The 13,986-nt window shown below is 36.7% G+C and overlaps 1 protein-coding gene across 10 annotated transcripts in view; it reads left to right on the top strand.

Annotated features, from left to right (window-relative positions):
- Positions 1-13,986, top strand: part of IFT80 (intraflagellar transport 80) — a 133,819-nt gene that overhangs the window by 107,654 nt on the left and 12,179 nt on the right. For 8 of the 10 annotated variants that reach the window (XR_007723393.1, XM_050779905.1, XM_050779904.1 and 5 more), the window contains 2 exons: positions 12-184; positions 8,889-9,012. Coding sequence is in view for 8 of the 10 variants with exons in the window: in XM_050779905.1 (XP_050635862.1) it covers positions 12-184; positions 8,889-9,012 (297 nt within the window). In the remaining 2 variants the exon portion in view is untranslated. The other 2 variants (XR_007723394.1, XM_050779910.1) reach the window with 2 other exon arrangements.

Genomic DNA, 13,986 nt, shown 5'->3' with positions numbered 1-13,986 from the left:
TCTTTTTTTAGATTGATAAGGTTCAGTACATCAATTCTATAAAAAGTCTTCCATCTAAAGAATCAAAAATGGCCCACATACTACTTTTTAGTGGGAACATACAGGAGGCTGAAATAGTACTTCTTCAGGCTGGCCTTGTTTATCAAGCAATCCAGATCAATATTAATCTCTACAACTGGGAAAGGTAATAAGAATGCTTTCCATCAATTCCAAAATCTGTTTGACCTTAATGTATTTTTCCATCTACCACTTAGTAAATTACATTTTCACTGTATTTTAGTTTCTGAACACCACAGAATTTATTCATGTTTATATTTGTGAATAGTTTGCAATTTATTTCTTCTCTGAACTTTCAACTGATTAAAAGTTGGGGTGTGAAGAATGAGAGGCTAGGATGTTTCCTAAATTTTTGGTTTTAGTAACTGGAAAGATCATGACACCATACCATTTGCAGATTTGGTAGAGAAGATAGTGAGTTTCATTTTAGCCAAGTTGAATTTGAAATACTCGCAAAGAGATATAATTGTTGATTAAATGGACCTGGAGCTCATAAGAAAGATCTGAGCTAGAGGTTTAGATTTAGGAGTCATTAGCAAATGGATAGTAGTTGAAGCCAGAGAAATGGATGCAATTGTCTGGGGAATGTGTGGAATGAAAAGACATCCACTACATTATGAGATGGATGAAAGAAAAGAAAGACACCAAATGTTATTCCATAAAGCAGCCAGACAGGCAGAAAAAAGAAGAACCAAGAGAGATGTATAGTGCTAGGGAAGAAAGAGGAAAGGATTGGTGATTCCTTGCATTTGGCTCTCAGACAGATTGCTTTCTGAGGCAAAGTGGCATGCTGCTCTTCTCTGTGACATAAGAGGTTCCTCATTCTCTCAGGTACATGTCTCTCAGTGAACAAAACTATAGTTTTTATATACTCCTGAAGTTACTATGTTATGGAATTGACGCATTTTTCCAGGTTTGAAATGTCTTTCATGATCTTTGTTTCTGCCTGGGTGAAAAACAACCCCTGTATCTGTCAATTACAAGGCCCTTTACTTAAACTTCCTTAGACTAGAATTTCTATAAATATTTTATGTCTGTCTTTCCCTTGACTGAAAGTAACAAAAATGGCAGATGGTTTATTTCATGATTGACATACTGTAGTCTCCTTATTTAATTTATGCCTAATGATCTATACTATTCATATAATTTAGCTACTCTGTTTTTGTCTTTTATTAACACAAATTCATTGTCATTGTTTAGCTGTACAAAGGATCATGAAAGATGTTTTTAATTCTATAAAAATAAATAGGCTGCGGGGTGCAGTGGCTTACACGCTTGTAATCCCAACACTTTGGGAGGCTGAGGCAGGCAGATCACAAGGTCAGGAGTTTGAGACCAGCCTGGCCAATATGGTGAAACCCCATCTCTACTAAAAATACAAAAAAAAACAGCCGGGCACGGTGGCGCATGCCTGTAATCCCAGCTACTCAGAAGGCTGAGGCAGGAGAATTGCTTGAACCTGGAGTTCCAACCTGTGCGACCAGACCAAGACTCCATCTAAATAAATAAATAAATAAATAGGCCATTATCTTTGTCCTGAATTTATTCATAATTCATAAAGTTTAAGGTAACTAGTTTAGAAAGTATGAATATTTTAAAAATTTTATGTTAAATAACTTACAGAAAATTGTAGGTACCATTATCAAGCTAACAGAGTTCTATGAGAAATGGGGAAGAATTGTGTTTATAGCATTCTTTTGACCAGTGTTTTTGAAAAAATATGTTGAAATCATAGACACTGCTCTTGCTATAGTATTCTGAATACTGTACAATTTGATAAAAAAAATTTAAGATAATGGTCTTTATCTTAAAAAACTTATAACCTAATTAGGAATTCCATTTTATTGTCATTAATAATAGTCAAATGTCAAAATGATGAAGAGTATTGCACATAGAATGAATATTAACTACCTACTATGTGAAAGTAATGTAAAATGTTTCTGCTGTTCAGGAAGCATATAATCTGTAAGGGGAAACATAAATATCTGCAAATATAAATATTTAGAGAGAGAAACAGTAATCCAGTAAAAAAATATAAACAATGGTACCAGCAGTACATAATTAACTGCTTGGTGACCATTAATAATCATTTTGCAGCATTCCTCCTTTTAGATTGATGTGGTTCAGTACATCAATTCTACAAAAAAACTTCCATCTAAAGAATCAAAAATGACCCACATACTAATGTTTAGTGGGAACATACAGAGGTTGAAATAGTACTTCTTCACACTGACCTCCACTTATCGAGTTGTTATGATGTTCTAGGAATTAATTGTGCTAGACACTTTCTATATATCATGTCATTAGGTTATCTCAGCAACTCCAGAAGTTTAGATATTACCAGCCCCGTTTTATAATTTAGGAGATTGAGGTTTACTTATAAATAAGCACAAAATCTAGGATTCGAACCCCCAAGTTGTCTAATATCAAAGAAGAGCTCAGTTTATCACCAAGCAATCAATTATCTATGGCTGGTACCATTGCATATGTTGTTTTGGTTTTTTTTTTGAGATGGAGTCTCGCTCTGTCACCCAAGCTGGAGTGCGGTGGTGCAATCTCAGCTCACTGCAACTTCTGCCTCCTGGGTTTAAGTGATTCTCCTACTTCAGCCACCCAAGTAGCTGGGATTACAGGCTAATTTTTGTACTTGTAGAGATGGGCTTTCACCATGTTGGCCAGGCTGGTCTCAAACTCCTGACCTCAAGCGATCTGCCTGCCCTGGCCTCCCAAAGCAAAGGGATTACAGGCGTGAGCCACTGTACCCGGCCATGCTTATGTTGTTTCTACTGGATTACTATTTATCTCTTTATTTATCTTTGCAGATATTAAATCGTCTTTCCCCTTACAGATTATATGCTTCCTGAAGAGCAGAAACATTTCACATTATCTGTACATAGTAGGTAGTTAATATTCATGCTCTTACTCTCTATGCAATACCCTTCATCATTTTGCAGCATTCCTCCTCTTCAAACATTTATTGGGTGTAGATACGTGCAGTGAGTGAGTAGGTATCATAGAACAAAGTGAGGAAATTTGCCTCTGATGGCCTATAATATAACCTTCTGAACATTTCTTGTACCTCCTTGACCCAAATGAAACCTACCTTTATTTGGAAGAGAAGGTAGAGAAGAGAACACCACTTCTCTACCAGTCCTCTCAAATGGAGTCAATTTTTTCTCTCCACTCTACATTCCTTAGGATCCAGTGTGAGTGGAGTTGGTGTCCTTTTTGCTTCCCTCATCTTTACTTCCCTATCTTATAAAATCTCCAGTCATTTAAGGCTTATATCATGTGTCTCTACTTATTTTTTGCTAAGACCTCAAACTTTCCCTGCTATCCTTATATCTTGTTCCCCACGTGCCCCCCCTTCACCTTCCAATTCTCATAAGTGACCTTGACTTGAGATTATTAGATCTCAGGGAGAGGGAAAAGAAGAGGGTCAAAGAAGATGTAATGAGGAAAGAGAATGAATTCCGGGTGCTCCTGCGTTCCTCTTATCTCCTGACATCTCCTTTTCCTGTGTTTCTTGTTTTTACCTAACTGTAAGCCAGTCGGTTGGTCAGGTGCTGGTAGAGATCTCTGAGTCTACCTGATAAGATGATAAAGATCCCAGAGCATTATTCCTGGATTCTGACCATTATTTATACACTACACTATCTATACACTTAAGACTCCAAAATATGCATCTCTCATCTAGCCTTCTGTTCTGCCCATATTTGCTTCCAGAATCAATTCTCCAACTGCCTACTTAACATTTCCATTAGATATCTCACATTTTTTAGCTCAAATTTATGTTTATTCCCTCATAAACCTGGTCTTCTTCCAGACTAATCTATCTTATCATTCTTTCAGCTGTACAAAGCTGGAAATCTAGAAGTCACTTTTGACATTTTCCTCACCTTCCCCCTCCCTATTATCAACCACTTCCCTCCCAAATACCTCTAATACTCATCCACTCATCCACTTCACTACCATTATGTAAGTTGATTCAAGTTTTTCTGCTTAATGTCATCACTGATCTCCCTATATCTGCTCTGTCTCTTTCCTACCCATTATTCACTCAGCAGTCATAGTGATCTTTTCACAATGGAAATCTGATCATATCACTCTTGACCTCTGATTCACTTCAATGAAACCCACTTCAGTGAAATTCATAGTTTCCCATTGCTTTTAGCATAAATACCAAGATTGGATAAGAAGGGATTGCAAATATTCAGCAAAAGTAATTATAGCTGCTAAGAAACTCTCAGGAAACTTATATATTATTTTCATTTCTAAGTTCTATAGATATTTCTGAAACAATTTGGAGTATTTGTTCCAATTGCACATTCATTCATTCATTCAACAGATAATTGAGTATAATCCCTTGATATCCATGAGATGGGTAAGGATTGGTTCCAGGACCCCCAGGATACCAAAATCTGGAATGCTCAAGTTCTTTATATAAGATGGCGTAGTACTTACATATAACCTATGCACAGGGCTTGAATTTGTTTGCGTACCTTAGGTACAGGGAAGGCCCACATTGAATATGTGTATAGTAAAGAACTGTACTAGATTTTTTTGTAGGGAGTATAAGGTAATGGTTAAGCTGTGTAACAATTTGAATTTGTTTACCTTTAATTGACTTTCTACATCCAGTTCATAAGCATAAGACCCAGTGGGGAGTGGGATATACAAGTTTAATGTTCACGAGAGATCCTAGACATTGAGGGAAAGCCACTAAAGGAATTATCAGCCTACAGATAGTAGTTGAGGCCATGAGTATGGCTAAGGTTAATCACGAAAACTTAAGAAAAGAGAGCAGCAAGCAGATATCTGCTGAATACCAATATTTAAGGGTGTGCTTTAAGAAGAGAATTTAGCAATAGAAATCAGAAGAGATGAAAAAGATGGAATTTAAAAAAAATTGTTCATTATGGAAAATTTCAAACACATACAAAAGTAGAGAGAATAGTGTAATGAATCTGACTGTACCCATCATTCACCCCAACAATGATCAATTTGTGAACAATTTCTACCCTTACCCTACCATTTATTTTAAAGCGGACCCCAGTCATCTCATTTTTTCTGTAAATATTTCAGTATGTATCTCTAAATTTTTTTTAACATAACCACAATATTGTGGTCATACCCTAAAAAGTTGACAGTAATTATATTCCGTGTTCTTATTTCTCTGTTTCACTCATAAGTACTTTGTTTTGTTTTGTGGTTTGTTTGAAATAGAATTCAGTAAAGATCCACACATTGTGATTGGTTGATATGTTCTTAAATTTATTTTAATCTACAGCTTCTCCTATTCTTTTTTTGTGTTTTCTTGCAATTTTCCCATTGAAGAAACTGGACCTATAGAATTTATCATAGTGTGGACATTATTGGATCTTTGGACAAAGATTGCATCTTTGTGGTATACTTTAACATAGTCTGCTGTCCCCTGAATTAGTTGCAAATTGGTTGTTGAATATAGGAACTTGATTAGATTTAGGGGTTTTTTTTGTTTGTTTTGTTTTGTTTTGGTAAGACTTCATTATAGTAGTGTTATGTTTTTGTAATGACTGGCTGTAGTAGTTTTTCATGGTATTTTTTGTGATGTTAGTAGCCATTGATGATCATTGCCCAAATGTATTAATTTGAGCTTACAAAATGGTGATATTCTATCATTCCAGAAGGATAGAACTTGTTAGATGCTAAATACATTAGATTGTTTTTAATATTCCTGAATTTCTATATTTGTTTAATCCTCTAGAAGGGAACAGATTTTGTTTTGTTCATATGTGATATTCCACTTGAGAAGCATAGTCTTGCTGGTTTATGTTTCTGTCTTTCATATTTGAATTTGAAAATTGCCTGCAACCTAATAAGGTACAGCTCTTGAAGAGTTATAGGTAAGCAAGTTATCTGTTTGCTATCCACTTTGGACATTTCATAGTAGTCTGTTCTCAAAAACTGAAGTTGAGAGAGGTAGAAACTAGAAACTCCAAATATGCATATTAATCCTTTATGATCCTTTATGTGCATATTAATAAAAATAATTTCTAATCTACCAGTTATACAAAGTGATTTTGCTTCATTCAAGTTATGCAAAATCATATTTTGAAGTTATAACATCTTTTTATATAACTTCCTTCTATTTAAAATACATGGATTTATTCCAGCCTTAGAATCTAATGTCACATTTGTTTGGTTGCCAAATAACCATTTTAAAATTAGAGACATACTGTTCCCAAAACCCTTATATAATTTGGAGTAAGTTCCCTCCTAAATGTGGAGAAGAAACATTTTTTTACCCAGTATGTGCTTTTAGAGAACATTTAAAATAGCACATATCATTTGAATGTTTACCCTTAGCCATTGCTATTCAATCAGTTGATACATATTTTATAATAATAATAATAATGACAATGATAGATAATTCTTAGGACCTAGCATCTAAATGTAGGATTAGACATCATATTCTATTCTTTCTACATAATTAAATGTATTGATGTTTCATACCATAGTATCTCTTTTGAAATTTTGGAAAAGCTTCAACCCAGAATGGATGCTTTTATGTACTCCCCACTGAGAATACTTTCAGTTTTGCACAATCAAGATCTCCTTCCCTCATCATGTACAATCATAAAGAAAGAATGGGAGATGGAGCTTCTAAGGTGACAAAAAAGTAGTTCACCAGTCTCCACTCACACATACACCACTGGAATCAGAGCCTTAGGGATGTACATGGGGGTTTAAATGGGAGAGGGTTAGCAGAACTGAAGCATCTTTACTTCCGTTTCTCCTTTTTTGAGCCTCTGTGAATTGCTTTTTGCCTTCTTTATCTTCCACTTTTCCCCTCTATATTCTAGTAATTTTACATTCTTTTCTGCCTGTTTTTTTTTTTTTTTTTTTTTTTTTTCTGAAAGACTTAAGGTCACAGAGGAATGAGGGAACTTTGTGAGAATGAGTGATGGTAGCAAATGCTGACCCTTGGATTTCACAATATATTATGTCAATATATATATAAGAAATCATTTTGCCTAATTTTGGCGTTACCATTTGTATTATATATAACTTACACTCATAATTTTTTCATGTTAAGTGTTTAATATCTTTCAAAAGTCTATCAGTTGTCAATCAATAACATACACCGTGTCTAAAATACTTTTTAAAGTGACTATTTAGTTTGATCAATAGTAAGGCAAACCAGGCCAAGCATGGTGGCTCACGGCTGTAATCCCAGCACTTTGGGAGGCCAATGCAGGCAGATCACTTGAGGTCAGGAGTTCAAGACCAGCCTGGCCAACATGGTGAAACCCCGTCTCTACTAAAAATACAAAAATTAATTTGGTATGGTGGCAGATGCCTGTATTTCCAGCTACTTGGGAGGCTGAGGCAGGAGAATTGCTTGAACCCTGGCGACAGAGGTTACAGTGAGCCAAAATCATGCCACTGCACTCCAGCCTGGGTGGCAGAATGAGACTCCATCTCAAAAAAAAAAAAAAAAATAGTAAACCAAACCAAAGCATGCTGAAAATGAACCAGATTTTCCTACTGAAGAGTCTAGTTGCAAAAAATCTAATCAGTAGTCAGCTTTGCTAAAACAAGAGATTTATAATAGTTGGCTCTGATAAATCCTGACTGGAATATTCAGAAGTCATATGTCATATTAGAAAGAAAAAGAACTTGAGAAATAATGTGCTTTTGACTATTATGATGACTGTTATCTTATTTTGAAACAAGATGACAGTGAACAGTGTAAGAGAACTGTCGTCCCCTGGATTGTTCCCGACTCAACTAATATGAGTTATGCACAGGATTGCAGTGGCTGAGGTGCTGTCCAAAACCCACATGTAAAAGTAAGCCTGGAACTGAAGATTAATCTTTTTGTTTTCCTGCAAATTATCGTCGGTATATATATTTTATGTCTTTAGTTTATAACACTGTTTTCAGCAGCAATTTATTTAGTTCTCATCTACCATTTAAATAAAATATTACTTTAAAAATAACTTGCATAAATATTGATTGAATTATAAAACTTAAATGACTGTCAACTTTTCCTGAGACTCAGATGGCAAAAGGCATTTTGTCAGACTTCTTAGCCTCAATTTATTATTTTCATAAGATTTTTAATTTGCTATTATAATAATGTAAAGATACCAGTTTTTAATTTTATAAATTCTGTATAGACTTATGAAAATGGTCAAAATAATGGGACCACTTACATTGTGGGGAAGTTCATTCACTTGAATTACAGGATGATTTCAAAAAAATTTTTTTTTTTTTTTTTTTTTTTTTTTGGAGTCTTGCTCTGTCACCCAGGCTGGAGTGCAGTGGCATGATCTCAGCTCACTGTGACTTCCACCTCCCAGGTTCAAGTGATTCTCCAGCCTCAGCCTCCCAAGTAACTGGAATTACAGGCATGTGCCACCACGCCCAGCTAATTTTTGTATTTCTAGTAGAGACAGGGTTTCGTCATGTTGGCCAGGCTAGTCTTGAACTCCTGGCCTCAAGTCATCCACCCACCTTGGCCTCCCAAAGTGCTGGGATTACAGGCATGAACCACTGTACCCAGCCTCAAAAATATTTTCAATGAATATTTACCACATATATATTCTGTAGTACTCACCAAAGAGAAATATCTCCCTTCAAGAAGTGTATTGCCTAGTGGAGAAAGCAGACTCATAACAATTGTACTATAAGCATGCTGTAATAATAGTATATATATATAAATGGTATGAAGCATAGATAAGATAATAGTCATTTATTTCTACAAGAGGAGCTGGTCAGGGAGAAGAGGCCTCATTTGATCTGACACAAACAATGTTAATAATCTGTTTTATTTCTCATTATAGGGCACTGGAATTGGCTGTAAAATACAAAACACATGTTGATACAGTTCTTGCTTACCGTCAAAAGTTTTTGGAGACATTTGGTAAACAGGAAACTAATAAACGATACTTGCATTATGCAGAAGGCGTAAGTATTTCACAATTTTGTATAATAATACATACGGTTTATAAGTATATGTCATATTCATCCTAATGAGACAAAATGTGAATGATTCAAATTTTGAATCTTTTAACCTCTAAAAGAATTACTTTTTGCCTTATGACATCTTATTTTGACTATGTAATTCTAGTACTAAAATTTTTTCTGGAATCTCGCAGGCATGTTTTGATTAACTCAAGTCTGTCATCATAATATTCCATTTGTTCTAAGGTTGGGTGCTATTTGATATTTTTCGATAAATAATATAGATGGGTGGAATAAAAGCTTCTAACTCTTAAATTTTACCTGCCACCAGCTGCCTCTTCTGCTGCAGGGGAAATATGTATGCACAGAGGGCACTGACCAGAAAATGCATAGTTGGTCACTTTGTTTTAGAGAGCTAGGTTGCACCTCCTAGAAGTGCCTAGCCTAGGTAGATTTCACTACCTAGAACCAAAGAAGACTCAGCCTTTGCCTCCCAGGCTCCTACCAGCATCTCAGATTTTATTACTCTAATTAGAAGAAAGTCATTCTGGGATGCAGTGGTGCATGCCTGTAGTCTCAGCTACTTGGGAGGCTGAGGCAGGAGGATTGCTTGAGCCCAAGAGTTCAAGGCCAGCCTAGGCAACATAGTAAGACCCTTCCTCTAAATAAATAGATAAAAACAAAAAGAAGGAAGTCATTCCAGTATAGATCAGCCCACAAGGAGACCCAGAATGAGTTTGCCCCATTGCCTAGAGCATAACTGATTGTAGCCACTTACCGAGATTATTTTAGGCTCAGACAGCAGAAACAGAGCTCATGTCACTAACCATATAGATCCAAGAGACTTGACTCCTAAAAGCTATGATTACAAGATAGGGCTGACCTTTCTTTCAGCTCCATGAACCACTTTAGCCTTTCATTCATTCATTTATTCAAAAATTATTTATGATGTCTCACTCTGGCCTAGACAGTATGCTAGGGGTTAAAATCAGATACAGCGTCTTGTGTCTCTGTGGAGCTAATAGATTATGTGGGAACACACCTTCTTGGTATAGAATAAAATGGAATGTTCTGATTGATCCTAGGGGCAGACTGGGTTAGAGGAGCCTCAGGAAGAGGAGAGAAGATAGAGAGAAGGCACCCACAATTTCTATTAAAACCAACATTATCTACTTACTGTATTTATAATATGTAGTGTCTTGATCTACAATTTTGCACTTCAGAACAATTTTCATGTTAGTGAGACCTTTAAGACCATTCTTAGAGTTTAGCAGTGCAACTTCAACATCTAGATCCAGGATAGCTACAAGTTGTGGATTTCATGGTAGAAAGGAGATATGTTTTATAGAAGATCCACAAACCTTTTTTTGATTTCATTTTGAACCTGTTTAGTACTGAAGTGAATCCTGGGAGTCTGGGCATACTGTACTATTAGGACAAACACAGCATCCCTGGGATCTCTGGGGCTACACTCTGATTCATAGTACATGACAGCAACCACCACCAAAACAGTGCTAAGCAACCCAAAGAACTGTGACACAAAGATAAGGAAATCTGATCTTTGTGTCACAGTTTTGAAAATATGGCCATATGTTAAAACTAAGCACCCACCTTGTTTATTGTGTAATTTTAAAGCAGATTAAGCTACTCTGCTTTTTCCTCCTCATCATCATCAATATTTTTTCAATAGTCACATTTGATACTTTTGAGAACATAAGAAATATAGTTCTGATCAGGTATGGTGGCTCAAGCCTATAATCCCAACACTTTGTGAGGCTGAGGCAGTAGGATCACTTGAGCCCAGGAGTTTGAGACCAACTTAGGCAACATAGTGAGATCCCACCTGTACAAAAAATTTTAAAATTAGCTGGACATGGTGGCTTATGCTTGTAGTCCCAGCTACTTGGGAGGCTGAGGTAGGAGGATCACCTGAGCCTGGGAGGTCAAAAGGTGGAGTCAGTTGAGATCATGTCACTGCACTCCAGCCTAGGTGACAGAGTGAGATCCTGTCAGAATGAAAGAAAGGAGAGAGAGAGAAAGAAGGAAGGGAGGGAGCGAGGGAGGGAAGAGAAAGAAAAGAAAGTCCTTACTATAAAGGAAATTATATTTTAGATAGCAAAAACTTCTCAACATCCTTATAATCTTTTTCATTATACATATATTCAACTATTACCAAAATATAATACTTTAATCATAAGAGTACCAGAACAACATGGCTTTCTTAGGTATTTTAGGGGTTTTTTTAATCCAGAAACTTTGTAGGTTACTTTGACTCCCTAGGGTACTATGTTCTAGTTTCCTACTTTTCTTCATAAATATCATTTGGAGTTAACTAAAAATCATAAAGCAGTATTTTACGATGAAATATATTTTTTTTCTTAAAAATTTCGTACCAGTGAAATAAAATGTAACCCTAGGAGAATAGCTCTTGGGGATATCTGCATTACTTGCTGATCTTTTGGTTTCATTTAGGTCTATAATCTAGTCATAATATACATCCATATTTATCTTTGCCAGGCTTACGATTATATAAACCCTTTATTTCAGAACTAAGAGTTAAATAGAAAAGGGTCACTTAAAAATAACATTGAGAAATTTATTCTAGATACCTGGTGATTTTGGTGGGCTCACAATGCATGCCATCTGGAAATTTAGAAATGAATGGAATCTACCATATGGGAAGAAGTGAGAAGTTTGATAGACACTTAGTTTATGAGCCCTGAAATGTTATTTGGCCATTTCTAATTTAAAATATGGCAATCTGGGATTCTTACAAGGAGTACTGTTTTCCAAGAACCCTGATATTTAGAGTCATTGTGCTTGGTCTACAATAGTGTTCTGTAAATATTTATAAGACAAATTATAAATCTAGCAAATAAAATCCACTCAAAGTATACATTTATTATACTAAATATATACTCTGCACAGGAAGAAAAGTAGATCTGGGAAATACTTCAAACATTTTGCTAGGAAAAAGAAAAAGAGTGAAAGAAATCAAACTCATGAGCAGGATTTCAGAAAGTTTAGAATTTTGAAGATCTGAGTCAACACTCTACTTAGGACAAACCACTTTAGGCTTAGCTACTACCGAAAAGCTGCTTTACAGGTTTAACTTTGGAGGAATTGCTAATAGTGAGGAGTTGTTAGCTGATTACTGATTTGCTTGGTAATTATTTACCTTTTATTCATTCAGTATTTATTGAGTGCCTCCTGCAGACAATGTTTTCTCCTTAGTGCTTGGGATATAATAGTAAATGTGACAGACACTAGCCCTGGCTTTATGAAGTTTATATTCAAATGGAGGTGACAGTTATATAGGTAATTGTTCATTTCAATTGTGGTAATTGCCTTGAAGGAGATGTATGTGGTGCTCTAAGACTTTATGAATGGGAGTCCTGACCTAGAGTGAGGCAATCAGCAGAGACTTTTCTTGCAAAGCACATGATATTTGAACTCAGCCCTAGAGGATGAATAGTAGAAGCTCACTGCAGAGTAGAGGTTGGGTGGGAGATGAGGATTACAAGTTCCAGGCAGAGGGAAGGCTTTGAAGTAGGAAAGAGTAAAAGCAATGGAGGGGTTGAGTTTAGGGTTTCATAGGGCAAATTAAATAAAGAGAAGCCTTTGGAGGTAAATAACATGATCCCTTTTCCCTTCTAAAATCCTGATTCGGCCAGGCGCAGTGGCTTATGCCCGTAATCCCAGCACTTTGGGAGGCCGAGATGGGAGGATTGCTTGAGTCTCAGAGTTTGGAGACCAGCCTGGGCAACATGGCAAAACCCTGTGTCTACCAAAAAAAAATAAAAAGTTAGTTGAACATGGTGTTGTGCACCTGTAGTTCCAGCCACTCTGGAAGCTTAGGTGGGAGAATCACTTGAGCCCAGGAGGCAGAGGTTGCAGTTAGCTGAGGTTGCACCACTGCACTCCAACCTGGGCCACAGAGTGAGACTCCACCTCAAAATAAAATAAAATAAAATAAAATGCTGATCTCTGGCCAGGCACAGTGTCTCATGCCTGTAATCCCAACACTTTGGGAGGCTGAGGTGGGAGGATTGGTTGAGTCTAAGAGTTTGGAGACCAGCCTGGGTGACATGGCAAAATCTTGTCTCTACAAAAAATAAATAAATTAATTAATTAAATAAAATAAAAATAAAAATATAATTAACTGGGCATGGTGGCATGCACCTGTAGTTCCAGCTACTCTGGAAACTTAGGTGGGAGAATCACTTGAGCCCAGGAGGCAGAGGTTTCAGTGAGCCAAGGTCATGCCACTGCACTCCAACCTGGGCAACAGAGCAAGACTCCGTCTCCCGAAAAATAAAATCCTGATTCCTGGCTGTCCACAGTGGCTCACGCCTGTAATCCCAACAGTTCGGGAGGCTGAGGTGGGAGGATCACTTGAGCCCAGGAGTTCAAGACCAGCCTGGGCAATATAGTGAGACCTTGTCTTTACTAAAAATAAATAGGCTGGACACGGTGGCTCACGCCTGTAATCCCAGCACTTTGGGAGGCTGAGGTGGGCAGATCACGAGGTCAGGAGATCGAGACCATCCTAACACAGTGAAACCGCATCTCTACTAAAAATACAAAAAATTAGCGGGTGTAGTGGCATGCACCTGTAGTCCCGGTTACTTGGGAGACTGAGGCAGGAGAATCACTTGAACCTGGGATTTGGAGGTTGCAGTGAGCCAAGATCATGTCACTGCACTCCAGTATGGGTGACAGAGTGAGACTCCGTCTCAAAAAATAATAATAATAAAATAAAAATAAATAATCAATAAAATAAAATCCAGATTCCTAAAAATAAATGGAAACAATAGTTTTTACAAAATTATCTTATGATTTTGCTAGTCAGTTGAAGGAGATGATAATAAGAGCAAATGTATGAGTTATTGTATGAATGAGGAAGAATCCCGAGTGACTGCTCTGGGCCCTGGGTGGTTGGAATACTGGTTGGGAAAAGACATTGAAAGATCTTAG

The sequence above is a fragment of the Macaca thibetana genome, chromosome 2, assembly GCF_024542745.1.
Source record: "Macaca thibetana thibetana isolate TM-01 chromosome 2, ASM2454274v1, whole genome shotgun sequence".
NCBI classification, from domain to species: Eukaryota; Metazoa; Chordata; class Mammalia; order Primates; family Cercopithecidae; genus Macaca; species Macaca thibetana.
This window is presented reverse-complemented; position numbering and strand designations above follow the sequence as displayed.